The sequence below is a fragment of the Myiozetetes cayanensis genome, unplaced genomic scaffold (genome assembly GCF_022539395.1).
Source record: "Myiozetetes cayanensis isolate MyiCay16 unplaced genomic scaffold, myiCay2020 scf4, whole genome shotgun sequence".
NCBI lineage: Eukaryota > Metazoa > Chordata > Aves > Passeriformes > Tyrannidae > Myiozetetes > Myiozetetes cayanensis.
In genome coordinates this window covers 3,258,903-3,275,994 of record NW_026087631.1, presented here as the reverse complement: position 1 = coordinate 3,275,994, position 17,092 = coordinate 3,258,903, and the positions used below count along the sequence as shown (strand labels likewise).

Below are 17,092 nucleotides of genomic sequence, written 5' to 3'. Positions count from 1 at the left end.
AACATTTAATCAGAAGCATTATACTTTGTTGTGTTCTCACTGTAGCTGCAGGAAAAGATGCTGTAACAGATCTTTAAATAGAAAACCTGAGGCTAAATTCTACTTCATCCATCAAAAGCAGCTGCTAGGAGATGACCTAATTTTAGTGGCTTATCAATTCCTTAGTGCTTGTTGGTTGATGTAACTTTGATCCTCTGATGCTAGATGACTTTTGTGCTGAATATAGCTGGAATTTAATGTGAATCTTTTGGATGGCTGCCCAGCCAAGCTGCATAATCCAAACAAAGAGAGCGAGCAGTACATGATTCAAGCTACTCACGTGTACAATAATACAAATATATGTATCCTGATTCCTTTGGGCAATCAGCTCCATGTCACCAAGCACATATTTCAAATACAATGTCCTTGTGGGTTTTTTTGGTCTGTGTTTTTTTTTTGTGTTTCTGTTTTTGTGTGTCTTTCCCCCCAAACAATGATCTGCTTTTCATTGGAAAAATAACACAAGATGCAGTGAGACTCAGCTGCTGCCAAGAAATAATGATAGAGTCAATAATTGCAGGACGTTTTTAATGAATGTTTTCCAAGCAAATCATTGCCATTTCAAAGGGTTGTTATTTCTATTTATGTAGAGATTAGCCTACACGTTATCAAGGAGATGGAATGGTTCTGGGTTTTTTTATCATTAGTTTTTGTAGTATTTTTAAGGGATTTTTTTTTTTTCTTTTTTAACAGCAGAAAATGTCTTTGTCTCTCTTTCTAGCTTACTCTTTATCTGGCCTTGCTTTCCTTTTCCTTTCTCTCCTTCTCTTTTTGGCTCTTCACTAAAACCATCTGTGACACACATGCAAGTTGATGGGTGTGTGAGCAATGCTTCACACATATTTAGTTGCCCTACTTGGCATTATTTGCTAGTCATTAAATATTATGCAGGAGTTTTTCATGTCCCATTTTTTTTATTCTCTTAGAAAATTAAGGTAGGAATAAGAGTGTGGTCAGGCTACTGCACAGATTTATTTTTTTTTCTTTTTTTCCTTTTTATTTCTTGGAGAGACTGTGTCTAGAGTTTAGACTGGGGAGGATTTAAACTGCAGGATTAGACTGGAAGGATTTCTGGGTTTTCTTCCTGGCACTGACAATCATGCATTGTGTGAGCCTGAGCCAGTCACTTAGGGCCTGTTTTTCACACTCCAGTTGAAATAAATGGAAACTGCATGTGCTCAGCACCTCTGCAAACCAGGTCATTTATCTCTCCTCCTTTTATTTATGCACTGATAAATATAACAATCTTTGCATATGCAAACTGGATAGAAGGATACAAATATGGGCAGTTGAACATGCAAATCCCTCATTCTGATGCACAACCATTTCATACAGCCAGGGATTTCTACATTTGCAGGCCCTGGGTTCTTTTTGAAAAAATGAACCACAAATAACAAAATCCATACAGACTTGTCAGGGAGGCAGGGCTGAAATCAATGTATTTGTGTAGCCTCTTTTCTACAGTTTCACTTCTGTTAAAAATACTATTAGCTATAATAATCATTTTAGCCTACTTTACTGCTGGATTAAACCACGTTGTCAGTGGGGGCAAATGCCTTGGGCATTGCATGCTAATTGTAGGTTATTACACAAGACTCAGTGTTAACTGTTTGACACACTTTTGGATTCTTGGGTGGCCTTAATCATCCCTTCGTGGTACCTGCATTTCTTCAGTGACAGTAAGGGTGTCCAAAGGGGCTAGCCAGCAACTCAAAATTTCCCCAGTGAAATGGGAGTGATCTTTTAAATGCTGCTCTTCCTGATATAAAAATGTCAGTGGCTCCTGGCTCCTGGATTCTGTGTCCCGCTTGTGCAGGAACTCAATGGAAGTCAGAAGTCCTGAGGTCTTTCTTGCAGTCACAAGATACTGTCCACCGGCTTCAATTGCTGTTCTGATGCTTTAAAATGTTTTAATTTTGGTGAACGTAGCATTAAAAGAAAAAAAAAAAAAGAAAAAAAATTAATTATTTTCCCTAGCTCTGTTGTGAAGAAAAAAAAAAAAAAAATTAAATGTTTACATTTTGCCCAAGGTCTCACAAAAAGACCACAATAAGGATGTCCTACCTGGGGCTTCAGATCTAGATTCTCCTTGTTGGGACAGTTCTTCTGTTTATGCCCCCTTTTTTTTCCACTTTCCCTAGGACCTCACCACGTCCCCTTTCTGATGGGACTGACAACCTGACAACTGAAATGCAGAAGGATGTCCCTGTGTGCCAGAGGAGGCCTTTATCCCCAAGCCACTGTGCTTTCATGTCCCCAGTGCATGCACCCGTGGTGGGCTGGGGAAGTGCTTGCCCTTTCCTTGCAGGAGACACACACCTCTAGTGATGGCATAGGAGGATGCACGGCGTGTGTGCAACCTCAGCTGCATTTCAGGCTACAGGAATTGCCCTGGCCAGAAGATTGGCTGCTCTTGTGGCAGAAAAAAAGAGCTGAATGCACAGCTTTTGTGTTATTGCCCCAGCCTTCCCAGTGTGCCAGTCAGCTTTCCCAAACTGAGCCTGATAATTACAGTGTTGTGTGTAATCCTGACTGTACTGGGAGTCTTCAGTGAAGCTGGACCAGCTCAAACATACATGACACAATTTTGTACTTACTGGACAGATTATTAACTTCAATGGAAATAATTTCAGATGCTCTAAAAGTGTCAGAGAACAAACGGCTGCTGCCTCCAGAAAGGAGAGAAGTATTCTGAGCATGGGGCTTGCAGCCAGGCATTCCAGACTCCTCATGCTGGCCTTGGGCAAATTCTGTATTCTTGCTGCCTCGTTGTCCCCATGCAGCACAGACAGAATTGTTTTGCCTTCCTTCATTTTGGTGTGTGTGAAGATTAAATAAATCACCTGAAGATTATGAGCATTAAAGTTACTCTTATTTCATGCAAATATCAGGAGCCTATTGGTTCTAATCACTGCGCTGCCTTCCGATGTTTCAGTTAAAAATTCATCCTGGTAGGATGTTTTCTGCTTCACTTATGGCTCTGTACTTCGTTGAGGGTTTTCTGATCCTCTTTACTAATTAAGAAAGCTCCCACCTTATGTGATGTTCTAAAGATTAATTTCATACTTCATGGTAGTGAGTCGATATTGCAAAATGCCAGGCTTTACAACTGTCAGGGCTGTATAAGTAGTCAGGGCTGAGAGCAAAAGTGCCCTGCTTGCAAGAGGAACTGCTAAGCAGCATCACCAACTGGCCCAGTTGCCTGGTTTACAGAGGAAGCCAGCTGAGGGAAGGATGGGCTGGGAACCCAGATGCATCTCATTGACCTGGATGTGGCAGCTGTACCCTACTACCTGTGTTTAACCCACATTCTGGATATCTCTGGATGTGGTTTAACCTAATTGCTGAATATCCCCGTGCATTTTTCAACCCTCTCTCCATGCTTGTGAATACAGTGTAAATGAGGCTACAGTGCTGTGTATTACCTGTGTGAAAGCAGGCTTTCAGATCCAGCAGTGCCATAACATAGTTACGAGATCAGACGCGATCAAAAAATGTGAAATGACCCTGAAATGTTTTCTGGAGGCCAGCTTGTTCTTCCAGCATGCTTGAACTTTTCCGTTTCAGCAGTGTGAAAGTCAGTTTAGACATGAATTACTTGTTATAGAGACATCATCACTGAGTGTTACTGAATGATCACAAATGAGCAGTTAGCAGTTTGAAAGCACTCAAATTCTGAAATGTTTATTTAATGGAGCCAGTATCCTAACTAATGTCTGCTACAGGTCAAGTGAAAAAATGTGATCACAAAATCAGATATAATAAAAGTACATACCAAATGCTACCCTGCTTTCTGATTTTTATGCTTATTTTCACTTTGTCCTGGAAGCGCCATGTATAAAAGCTCATCTTTATAAACACACACACTTTGTACCACTGTAGTTGCTGTGGTGTGCTACAACTGAAAACCCAGTTTCCCTTGTCCAAAATACTACTGTTCATTCCTGCAATCAGACATCTGTGCATGGAACAACAGCGTAAAATACCAGTGTGCCTTTCAACAAACAGAAACTTTGGGGCATTTTTTGACACCTTCTGAGGATATTCAGGAACAGTCTGGATGCATTCCTGTGCAATAGGCTCTAGGGTGGCCCTGCTTGAGCAGAGAGGTTGGACCAGATAACCCACTGTGTTCCCTTCCAACCTGACCCATCCTGTGATTCTGTGCTGTGTGGTTAAAGCAGCAAACACTGATCACAGGTATGCAGTTCCTTTGCTAGTGGTCCATAAAGATCCACCTGTCTGACTAGATTTTTTAGGTAAAATAACTTGAGTAAGAAAGAAATGCGTTCGTTGGTCAAAAATGGGACTCCAAAAAGCACCTGATCTTGGCATTCCGCAATACGTAAAACCCACGGGACTGGACACAGAGTGGTGTCAGTGGTGATCTTACTTCACTGAAACTTTAGAAGAAAACTAGTCCATGTCCCTTGCTCTAAATGGTGTAACAGGCACCATCAGCACTCATTTGGGGCAAAAGCCTAGAAGCCCATGGTTCTTCCTTGGGCAAGTTCAGTGAGGGGCAACTGTGACCTGCAAGTGCCAAGAGGGCTCTGGAGGCACCTGACCGAGCCTGTGAGACGTCTGGACAAACAGGTCGAAGCTTTGCCTCAGTTTGTTGCTGGAAATAGCTCTGTATGGCTTTTACATCATCACACATGATGGTGAGCCCAGGTCTTCCACATCCTTGGAAAGCTTTCTTATCCTTTTCTGGTGTTTTAATGCACAAAAGAAACTGGGACTGAAGAAACAGCAGATCTGCTACAGCCAGTGTGACTCAGACAACTATGAATTTCTCTGCTGTTCTGGTGATCTGCTGTGTAAAAAGAAAAAAAAACTATGATAAAAATTAACAGGGTTTCAATTATGAGGGTTGTAACAGACTTAGTTACCAGGTCTAGGCTTTCAAAAGGAATTTCTGTGGCTTATTTTAGTGTGTTGGGTTGTTTTTTGGTGGATTTTTTGGGGTTTTTTTTTTTCTTTCTTTCTTGCTGCTTGAGAAAATTCACAGAACAGACTTATGTTATTTAAGAATGCTCAGTGTCTTTTTTGGAAGGAAGACCCAGACTGTGCTACATTACCATCAATGGAAATGAGAGTTAGGAGCCTAATTCGTTTGCAGAAGGGGAGATTAGAGCATATTGTGAATATGCTTTCAGTATATATACTGAGTTTCCCAAGGGTATCTCATCAACAACAACTTCAAAAGTTACTTTTATGCCACTTCCACTCAGCTGACAAGAACACTTGACATTTTGAGAAGGTTTAGAATAGAAAACATTAGCAGTTCGTGTTGATCATGTAACTCATTGGCAAAAACACTACTGTTTAAATATCATGTTCAGTCATCGCTGGATTGCAATCTAATGAGCGTAAAAGATGAGTACTTCTCAAAAGTGACTTGTTTTGTAACTTTTACAGTTACAAACTTGCAAAATCAAGAACCTGGACATTTACTTCCCCTCAAATACCATTTCCAGGGGCAGTGTCCTATTGGGCCTTGGAAAAGCATCTAATGAGCTGTAAATAAATAGCCAAGGTTCTGTACTTTCTGCTCGGTGAAATCTCAGTGGGAAATTTTCATTATTGTGAACAGAATGAGTAATCTTGCTAATGGTGTAGTGACCACGTATGTTCTGGACTGCCTTTGAACACCTCCAGTTCTATGGATATATTTAGCAATTATCAGCGAGTAGTGTTCCAGGTAAGTCCTCCAGTAAAAGGAAATGTGATGTCCTCTTTCTTCCAACTGACATAATTGCTGCTTGACTTTTCCTCTAATTGAACCAACTACTTTTTAGAACTCACTTTGGCATGGACCAGGGAGTGGGATTGCTGATGTCTTTAACTTGTTTGTTTATTTAACTTCCCAGTACATAATCAGTTGTATAAAAATGACCTTCCCCTAAATATATCTCAGTGGCTATGTTATATTATACTAATGACTGCAACACGCAGAAAGCCAAAACAAGCACTTTGCCAGTATCAACAGAAATTATGAAAACAGAGTTTGCAGCAATGTATGAATTATTGCTGCCAGCTTGCAGTTCCCAAGTTAACTCCTGATGAAGTTATAAATTGCAACAATGAGTGCTGTTTCTATCTTGGGTCACACTGTGGGCCAATTTCTGCTGCCACAAGTGGAGACTAAAACCATTACAATTTGGTGGCTCTGTTCCTGTCCAACTAAACTCAGAGTTACCCTTCCAAAAATCAAATAATGACGGTGTGAGATGGGTAAAGGCATACATGGTAATTTCTGTAGTATGTTTTCAGGCAGTTCCAGTACAGAGGTGGAAGATAACCCAGTGACTCAGTCTGGAAGTTAATGTTCAGTTCAGAGCTTTGTTCACTAACAGGGAGGTAAAGGAAATCTAATTTCAAGCTCCATTGGAAATTGAGGGGAAGCAAACAATATCTGAGAGACAGCAAGGAAAACTGGGATAAGAAAGGGATAGAATAAAAATTAATGAGACATGTAGGGGGTGGGGGAGAAATGGAATTGTTTATCTGAATCCTCCCTAAATGTCTTCAGAGACTTCATTCCAGACCATGCTAGTTTTGGCTTTTTAAAAACAAACTCTCTCTCTTATTTTAAATAAGGGTATGCTAGAATTAGAAGCACTTATCCAAACCATCCAGGCTTTAACTTTCAGGGCTCAGAAAAAATGAGACCTGGAACTGAAACAGCTTTGGTTTGGCTTTTAAACCAAAACCACCTTTTTTTTTTTTTTTCCCCCTGTAGTTAGACTAAAGCCTCAATCAAAGAACTAGCAGTGAACGTATAAAAAAAGCACACAGTACAGGAACAAAACACTAAACACCAAAAGAACAACTGCAGTTCATCTACTTTACTCTATGCAGTGCTGACTTATGGAATATTGGAAAGATGGTAGGAATGTTTCCACCCAGAACTAGTTATGGAAGGAAGCAGGATCATTTTGGGAGCATGAAGCTGTATTAATGTAGGGGGAAGGCTGTCTCCACAGAGTTTCACTGATGTTACATCCCAAATCTATCTGTGATGCATAGCTTGCATCTTGGCTGAGAATAGCTGAAAGTCTGAAACCTTTTCAAGTGTAGTATGTGTACCCTGTTTCACTTCATCACTTTGATTCATAACTGTGGTAATCTCTTTCCCTGTGAGTGTTTATAGAAAGCTTGTTCTCCAGGTTAAAAAACAAGAATTGCTTTCATTTGTCTGGCTTCTTCCAAGTTCCATCATTAATTGCAAATATATCTTAAAATCTTTTTTTTACAAAATCTTTTGTTTGGAAACTTCACTGTTTAGAGGCCTGGGTAGGATCAAGTTTGCCAAAGGCCATGTTGTCCAAGGGGAAGAAGATCCAGGATGAAATGCTTTTCTTCTTTTCCCCCTTGTGCAATAATGCCTCACTGCTGTTATTACTTGCAAAAGGGATGATCTTTCTATTATCAGCATATCTCCTGTACTGCACTTTCAACATTTAACAGCTGTCAAAAGAAACAAATTTTAAACATGTTTTGCCACAGATGAGTTCGGATTAACTCCCTCTCAATCTCTAAAATCTTCAGGATTTTTTTAACAGTAATTTGCCAGGACTTTTTTTTAAAGTTTCTGGAGCACAGAAAGCTTAGCTATTCTAATCATAATGCAAACATTATGGAAATAATGCATAATGAGAATATTCCCTATGAAGATATGCCCACTAACAAACAAATTATGTGGAAAAAATTAGGAATATCTTAGAAAAATTCCAGGCAATCTTAGTCCATTTGTCATGAGATAAATCTCCATTTTATGAGCATTCCTCTTGTCCTTTCCAGCTCTTTTCATCATCTTGTCCGTAGTGTTTTGTTAGAGAATAGTTGCAAATTATTTTGTCTTTTGCAGGAAGAATGTGAAAGGGTTGTTGCATCTATCCCTGAAGTGTCTTGGTCAAAGTTTATACTGGAGAGAATAGAAGTCATATATACTTCAAATACTGTCCTGCACAAGGTCAGTTGGATGCTCTAGGACATGTCTTGAAACAAAATTGCGGCATAAAAATTGTAAAACCTACCTAACAACAACTTCCTCACCGTGGAAAACATCTGTACAGAACGATGGTGTGTACAGAACAGTGATTCAATATTAGTGTAATTTCCTGTAAGAGGAAGCCAAATTTTAGGACACCACATAGGAGACAAACATCTGCTGACTCACCCTCATCTTGTTTCATATTTGTGTATTACAGTATCTCTGGTCAGCGTCAGCCTCGGGTTGCTGCTGACACATCTGTCCTGCTCTAATTACCCTCTGTGGAAGGGGCTTGCACCCAGCACAAGTGAGATGTGAAAACAGGTGAAACGTCCACCTGCTCTTTTAGAGTCCTTTTTCCTATGCAGGGAAGTCTGGGGTTTGGGTTGGGTTGCTTTGGGTTTGGTTTTGGTTTTTTTTTGGTTTTTTATAGTTTGAATTAACATCACAGATAGACTCATGGGTGGGTAATACATCCAATACATATATTGCTCTAAGAACAGGTGGGAATAGCTGTAGGGTCTCATTAGTTTTATTGTTCCACTGTTGTTGCCAGAAAATTGCATGCTGCTTTTCCCTGGGCCTATTTTGAACTGGAAGAGCTGCCAGAAGCTTACCCACTGTTTTCACATAGGCAGGGTGTGATCTGAGAGGTGGGAGTTTTGGGGTGGCACATCCCTTCACTCGCATCTCTGTGGGTGAAGCAGAGCCATTTGATTTAACCTGGAGAGGGGGGCTGTTGGGATACTCTCTGGGGAAGGAGCGCAGCAGGGGTGGTACAAGACAGTAAAGTGTGGGCTTACCTGATGCCTTGCTTCCTCAAGAAACCAGGGCTACTCACTAGAACTGGAAAACAGTTACTCCAATCTACGAGAGAAATGACACAGAGAAGAACTGTGAGGAAGGGACCTCAGACATTGCTTCTATTTCTGCCTCTCCTCTTTTTTCTGTTCCAAGTGTTGAAGCGTGCTGTCCTTCTGGCTTACAGTGAAATTTCCACTCAAAAGTGAGGCATCTAAAATCTATGATGGTCTCAGGGAACAGAATGTCTTGTGGAAGCTCAGTGTCGCTTTAGCTGAAAAGAGTGGGGGTGTTGGGTTTGGGGACATGTGCTTCTATGTTGCTGATGTGTCTCGGTGACTCAAAAACCTTCAGGTGTGACCATTCCCAGGGAGTAGAGCAGGTCAGCTTGCTGGGGGAGCACGAGCCATCCTCTACTGGCCCATTTTGGTGGCAGAGGGTCTGGGAGTACTGCCTTAGAACATCATTCATTGACCTGTTTTTTTCTCCTAGAAAGGAGAAAACCTCACCCAGGAAGGATACCAGAGTTTTTGGAAGGACCCCATAGTAATTCCTGGACTAAGGCTCTGTACACCACTGCAACATAGGAAAGACGAAGCTCTTAGAGAGCACCTAGAGGAGGGCAAAGAAGATAGTGAAGGGCCTTGAGGGGAAGATGTAGGAGGAGTGGCTGAGGGCACTTGGTGTGTTCAGCTGGAGGAGACTGAGGGGAGACCTCATTGCAGTTACAACTTCCTTGTGAGGGAAAAGAAGGGGCAGGCACTGATCTCTTCTCCGGGGTGACCAGTGACAGGACCCAAGGGAATGGCTGAAATTGTGTCAGGGGAGGTTTAGGATGAATATTAGAAAAAGGTCCTTCCCCCAGAGCACTGAACAGGCTCCCCAGGGCAGTGGTCACAGCACCAAACCTGACAGAGTTCAAGAAGCATTTGGATGATACTCTCAGGTCCATGGTGTGACTCTTGGGGATGGTCCTGTGCAGGGCTAAGAGTTGGACCCAATGATCCTTGTGGGTCTCTTCCAGTTCAGCATATGCTGTGATTCTGTGATTCTGAGAGAGGAAATGTAAGATGCTATTGGGTCTTGGCCTGAGAGTGGAAGAATATGTAGTAACACTAAATCTAGTTTGTCTCTGTGTGTAATGTTCTTTGTTGTGCTAGATAATTTAGAGAATTACAAACTGCACTTATGAACAAACAAATCAGAGCATTGCTGCAGGCACAGGGAGAGTACAATATGCACATGTGATGTTATATAGTAAATAATGGGATGTTGTCTTCATGATATTGTGGCCACATGCTTTGCATGGAGGACTTAAACATTTACTAGAAGTAAAATCCATTAGGAAAGGCAATTGTTGGCCTTATCCAAGCCAGAGCATTGAAAATGGGCTGTTTCCTTCTCCAGGCATTCCTTGTGACATGACAGAAACTCCCCCCACCACAGCTTTAGCATAGGAACATGTTGGCTTAATGCTTTGTTTTTATACAACAATTTTGTATTTTGGAATTTGTTGATGTAATTCTGCTGCCATCTTAGTGCAGACCCCAATCTGATCTTGAATTTTAGGGAATGGAAAATCCTGATAAACATCCGGGCTGCTGTGAATGCAGAGGACAAAGCCTTTGTAGTAAAATGTCTCTGACATACGCCCGTGAGAAGTGTTTGATGTGCTGTAAAAGACATCTGTCTGAAAAAAAAAAAAAAAATGTTTTTCCTCTCTGGCTTTGTTGAGCAGACTATGGAACGAAATGACACAAAGTAACCCTTCTTTTCCTTCTCCTACTGGCCCCCTTTTTGTTTGATCTTGCAGTGATGTGATAATGGTGAGTCTGTAACTTGAAAGTAATTTCTGTAAAGACTTATAGCATGAACAGAGGGGGTTTTATTTTCTGCTGCTAAAGGGAGATCAAAGTATGATCCAGAGATTAGACCTGTTTAGAGAGAGAAAACTGAGCAGCCTATTTCTTCCTCTGTCACTGAATTGCTGCATCAAACCGCTCAAGTCACTTAACTTCTCTGTGCCCTGGACCTTTGCTGTGTACTGTAGCATTCAGCTCCGGTGCTAATAACAAACGTTTTGCGTGGCTTAATCACAAATGATTGCCGGTATGCTAATTAGCCTCAGTCAGTGCAAAGAGTGCAAAGTTCATGATACTTGTTTTCAACCTTTACACCAGTTCAGGGCACATGAGGGCTGTTTTCTTATTTAGTTTTGGTAACAGCTTGCAGGGCGGGGGGGGGAAGGAAGAAAGCACTGAGATCTGCAGAGGAGTTGAACGCAGTGGCACAGATTGTAGGCTGGTGGGAATTTCTGGGCTCAGGGCTGTACTTAACAAAGGATGCTGGCATCAGAGAAGCATTATTACAGTGTTTCATATTGGCCTGGATGAGTTTAAACAACCAGCTGAGCAATGTACACAGCGCAGGCCAACCTTCCAAATAAGTCCTGTGTCTCACACTGGCTGCACGTGACTCTAGGGCACCGGGTTTTTTGCTGTTTGCTACTCAAACTAGTTCGAATAACACTAGCTGAGGTACGCTGGCCTCCTCTCACAGCTGTAGTCTGGAGATGGTGCTTGCTCGTGGGCTCCAACTGGCAAATGGAGAAGCCAGGTCTGTAGTCTGCCAGCGTGCCTGCATCTGCACCAATGCACAACCCGCTGAAGAGCAGCCGGCTGGACGAGCCCTCCAAATACCAGGGTAAAGCTGTGTCAACAGTTGTCTCCCTGACAACCCTGTGAGCCCTCTTACACGTGGAAGAAATTGGTCAACGTCAGTCTAGAAGGAAAAAAAAACTTGTGGAAATCCCTCCTCTCTAGGCAAGGCTGCAGTTTTGCCATCTTTAAAAAGATGTCAGGAATGTCCCGTTTTGTGGCAACACTAGGAATTTAATCTGTGTGTAGATGCAGAGGACACGTGATTAAATCAGGGGTACAGGAGCAATACAATGCTATGCTGTGTGTGAAAGCAGGCTCACATCAGTTCTGCATTTTGTATACAGGCAGCCTAAGAGAAGAGACTCTCTGCTGCAAAATGTCTGCAGTCTGTGTCCCTGGAGAATCAGCTGGAGTTGAAGTAAACTTTCAAATGTTGCATGCTTCTGTGAGGGAAACAGGAAAGCTGCCTCCTCCCAGGGTATCAGCAGGGAAACCCAGGAACAAATACATTAACAGGCCTTGTATGGTGAAATGTGCTATATTATTTTTATCTCGATGCGTCTGAGAAAGAAGCAAATTCCCTAAATTTCCCAGCATGACAGAGCGAAGCAAACCCCATGAATCCCTCCAGCAGTTGCAACAGTGTCTTCTTGCCCTCTGCCCTTTGTCCTTCTAAGGAAAAATGTTGGGTGGTATACAACATTTGAAAAGTTAATGATAGGGTAGCTGTTAAAAGCTAAGACTTGCAGCTTTGGGTTGCAGGAGCAGACAAACAGGAGGGCAGCCTGTTCATACCAAATGTCTGAGAGTACCTTATTCAGGGAAGCACTGGCAGACTATAAAGTACTCTGTTAATTATTGTTGACATTGCATAGAGAGCTTCGTGCTGTTCTTTCTCTGCCTGCTTTGACTTAATTTGTTTGAGAAAGTACTTTTTCTGTGCTGCAGATTATGTAAATTCATATACTCTACTGCACTGACAGATGTGTCTTTGTTTTAGAAGAAGCCATTATTTTTTTCAGGGCTGAGTGTGAATGGAGCATTTCACATTGGTGGCTTCCAAAAATATTTATAAAGTGAAGCTGAGCAGCTCAAAATATTTTGCCCTCCTACACTGACATTCACAAGCCTTTATAGCAGTGTTATCAAAAGCATTTGCAGTGGAATGTGCATGAGTCGGCCACAAAGACTGGGTTAGTCAACAAATGACTGAAGGCACACATTTTAGTCAGCTCTCCCTCACACAGTGTGTAGCAGAACCCAGATAACACAACTGCCATCAACAGGGCAGCTATTCCATATTGTGGGCAAGAGACTATCTTATAATGATCCCTTGCTCTCACAGCTCCTGCATATCTGAGGAAACAGGATGAAGAAGTAGAAAGTGACTAAAATTCCCCTTTCTTCCTCTTTCTGCTGGTAGAGTACAGTTTGACTGTTCACTGACTGGCAGTGCTTGCTCTGAGGCTTGACAGCTGCTCACGACTCTGATAGTCTGGCTGCGAGTAGTGGCATTGTCTGCCCTGCACATTTCCATTCCACTCCCACTGACCAATGCCGAGGTGTCCTTCAACTTACCCTCGCACTCATTGATACTTCCTGAGTATGCTGCTAAGAAATGAAGCATGCTGCACTCACCTGAGTAGGGAGAAATGCTCCCTAGGAACACATAAATGCATCAGACTTACTCGTAAGTTTCACTAGAAATTAAAATTATCTCTGTGCCAATTGATAGCAATGACTTCCGTAGGCTTCACCACTGTATTGAAACCATGGCTCCCCACATATTTCTTCCCACAAGGAGTCATCCAAGAGAACTACACCTGCAATCAGTGCCCTCCAGCTGCAAGCAGAAGAGAGGGACTGACCAACTTCATTAGCATAGGGAGGATAACTGACATGCAGGGATTTGAACAACAAAACCACATGTATTCCATGCCCACTCTCACCTTCGTCCATTTCCATCTTTAAATTTTTTAAAATTTATAATAAATAGCAGCGAGTCCAAGGAATTCTACTTACAAACCCACTCCTTTGGCTTTGGTCAGCCCATCCCTGTCCCAAGGAATGGGGAGCACTGGGGCTACATACCACAATGAAACACTGATTCTCCTCAGCTGGCAAATGAATAGAAAAGACATTTTAAACAGTGTGAAGTCTCTCTAACTGGATTAGTATAGCTGGAGCTCAACAGCAGGAGGAGGGAGGGTCTGTCCTACACAGTCCTGCCTTCCTAAACATGAGCTCGAGATGATGAAGAAAAGGTGAGCTGTTTTACTCAACAAGGAAATGAACTCCAGCTAATTCCCCTTCTTCATTATTTAGCAGATAAAATATCACTCTAGTATGCTCAATGATTGCACCCTGGGTAGGACGTCATTTCCCTTCAATGGGTATAGAAGTTTCTTTCCTCATAATCCTTGCATTGTTTGGACACAATCCTTTTTTGTACATTTGCATTTTTCCATTGTTAATGATCATTTTTTTAATTGCTGATGACTGTGTGACCCTTTTGTTGTCTATATGCAGTGTTAATTCTGTGGTATTTAAGCATGTCAAAATGAAACCTGTCTCAGCTGAAGACAATTTTCAGTGGAGATCAGTTATGTATTTCCTTCTTTTTCTGGTTAAGAGCCACTTATTTTGGGTTTTTTGGTGCATTTTGGAGACTTGTGCATTGAAGTTACTTCTCAAACTTTGAAATAGGAAAGAATTTCACACTTTCAAGCATGTATTGCCATCTAATTTCTACCCTGTTGCTTATAGCTTGCAGCAGATGAAAAATGGGTGACAAAAACTGCAATAAAAGAAAGAAACATGGAGAACAGTAACAGTAGACATGCATGGTGTATACCATGAAATATTATTTTCTGTTACTGAATTTGTAGCTTAATTAAAACAAAACAAAACAAAACAAACAGAAACAAGACAACAAACTCAGTTTTCCCTGTTGGTCAGCACAAAGTAAGAGAATAGTTATAATTTTGATTAAAATATTATTGAAGAAGCTACTCCTCTAGTATTTTGTGAACTTGGCTTGAACAGAAATGAGACGCAGAGTTTGCCTCTAAATGTAACCATGGTGAGGGAAGCAGGAATTAATATGACAGATCATTTCAGACTATCTGAAGAACTGGGTTATAGGACGAGGGTTGACAGGGGTGTTCTTCTGGCACGAGGTAGCCCTCCAGATGAAGGGTGAGGTCTCTCTGTGCAGAAGGCATTTGCTTTTGATGGCCAGGCCACGACTGTGAAGTAGGCTTCCTCTCCTCTGGGACTTTATCTCAGATTTCACCAGCTCCTACTGCGAGTGAGGAGCACCTTTCTTTGACCTTGGCGTTCCTGGCGTTAATGTTTGGGAGCATGCAAAATCTCAAAACAAACACTCCTCTCCTCGGGGGAACAGATAAGCGAAACAAGCACGTGACAGACGATAGTGACGTTAATTAATGCATGACTGGTTCGCACGTATATTCTGCTCTCACTGAAGTTATGAGTGGCTGCAGAAGAAAAACAGGTCACGTAATGACACCGAGGTGCCCGATGCATTAGTGAGCAGGTACATAGGCATACGGCTTGACACAGACACAATGTTTAAAGATGCTTGATTTCCCAAGAAAGCCCCGAACTTGCATGCAGAAGCCTTGCTAGAGCTTCCAGGCTCTGTAAAAACTCAGTTTCAAAAAAAAAAAAAAAAAAAAAAAAAAAAAATCACCTTCCACCCAAAAAAGTACAAATGAGGTTTTGCAACCAGCCCGTGAAATGTTCATCGCCGCATTGCAACATGGTGACTCTGTCTTGAGAAAGCCTTTTTTTGGAGAACATTGCTTGGGATTGCATGCTTGTGCTCGGTAGGTTTATAGCCCCTTGTGTGAACCACCTTTTATTGAGAAGAGCCTTGACACTGTCCCTCATCAGGTGGGGACAGCACAGTGGCTGCAGGTGTGTAATGCTCGCCGAGGTATCCAGCCACATGGGGAGATACAAGAAACAGGAACTGGACAAACTGGTTATAGAGGCTTAGTTAGGGGCTCCCTGGTGCTGGGTCTTGTTCAGGCAAGCTATGAAACCTGCTGCGACAGAGTGGCTTCAACTGGAAAGGGCTTTACACTCTCATTTTTTTTTTTTTTAATCTTCTCTCACTCCCAATATTTGTCCCAGTCCCTTCTCCCCTTTTTACATACAGCGTTCTGTTTGAAAGAATACGCTGGCAGTGCTGAGCGCTGCGTTGGAGGGAGGCCCCGGTTAAAGCGGCTCCAGATGTGCTGGGACTGGCCCGGCTGTGCGCACCGAGGAGCAGATCCTGCCTCTCCGGCTGGGAGCGGGCACCCATGTGCCAGGCGACGCACGTGGCTGGCTGCCACAGCTACTAACCTAGTATTAACTGCATTAATCGCGGGCATAAACAGTGCGTAGTGCCAAGCATGTCACAAGCTGATTATAAAAGCCGCGGTGCGGGCAGAGTTTCAAACTGTGCTTCACTTTTAATTTCCAAGCGCCTTTCCCTGCCCCCTCCCCCCCCCTCCCCCTCCGAAATTCCTTGAATGTGCCTGTGTGTTTACGAAAATACAAACGTGTGCCGAGCGGCGGGAGCTATCAGGTTGTAAATACCACGAGTGTACCTGCGGGTGGCTGGGAGCGAACCGCCCGCAGGCGCCCGGAGCCAGGGCGGCATCGCCCGCACCCGCCGGCGAGGGACAGCCCCTTCCCTCTCCCCTTCCCTCTGCCCTGCCTCCTCCCCGTCCAGTCCCGTCCCGTCCCGTCCCGCTCCGCCGCTGGGCGCAGCTGACCTACTTTTTCTGCATTTCTCCCCACACTGCCCAGACCGCTCCCACGCACGGGGCTCGACGGCTTTTAACCCTTCGGAGCGCAGCAGCAGCACCATCATCATCAGCAGCATCCCCTCATCCCGCTCTGGTCCCCGGGGGAGGTGGCGGCTTGTGGGGCTGGCCCACGAAGCGCTGTCCCCGCAGCACCACCCGCGGGGATGCGCGGACACGAGCCGGCCGCATCCCTCTGAACCACGGGTCCTGCTCGCTCGGTTGCCGCCCCAATCTTCCCTGGGCTTGGTGTCCACTCGGCCGCCAGTGGCTCTCCCCCGAAATTCTCGCAGCAGCGAATCTTTAGCAAAACAAATGCTATCCCCCAGTGAAATACGAAGCAACTGAAATTCACAGAAATGGTGATGTTGCCGCCTCTGTGCAACGCGGCCCCACCTTCCTGGAACCGCACAGGTCATCAAAGCGTTTTGGAAAGGTTCTGCCCTTGGTGGCTGATGCTCTTGGAACTTTGTCTGGGAAAGGGTGTATGATTATGGTGACAAAATTCGTCTGTTGCAGCATACACTGAGTGCTGGCTTAGTGCAAAGAGCACATGTAAGTGCTTTGCATCTGACCATGTACTTAAGAGTGGTGAAATGGTGCTCAGTGTGATATTCTAGCTGGTAAATTTTAACTCACTTTTGGATTGTGATTTACCTCTCTGAATTTCTGCTGAAACACTGGGGTCTCTTTTGTTCTTTTTAGAAGAATGTTAGAGGAAAATGCCTTTAGCTGCACAGAAGGTTGAAAAGGGAGAAGATAATGCTCTCACA

General features: G+C 43.2%; 1 protein-coding gene across 6 annotated transcripts; it reads right to left on the bottom strand.

Moving 5' to 3' along the window:
* Positions 1–534: 534 nt before the first annotated feature.
* Positions 535–16,824, bottom strand: LOC126647142 (uncharacterized). Of its 6 annotated transcripts, XR_007630510.1 has the most exons (4): positions 16,294–16,824; positions 8,842–8,905; positions 8,082–8,165; positions 535–1,937 (listed from the first exon to the last, which is right to left on the bottom strand). XR_007630510.1 is itself a non-coding variant. In XM_050329083.1 (3 exons), exons 1-3 carry the CDS (start codon positions 16,736–16,738, stop codon positions 1,679–1,681), a joined length of 768 nt encoding a protein of 255 aa, XP_050185040.1. In that variant the 5' UTR covers positions 16,739–16,824; the 3' UTR covers positions 535–1,678. The 6 variants fall into 6 exon arrangements, 4 of the variants coding, with proteins under 4 accessions (XP_050185040.1, XP_050185042.1, XP_050185043.1 ...); XM_050329083.1 differs by lacking the exon at positions 8,082–8,165; XM_050329085.1 differs by lacking the exon at positions 535–1,937 and having other exon boundaries at positions 7,785–8,165.
* Between the last annotated feature and the right edge of the window lie 268 nt (positions 16,825–17,092).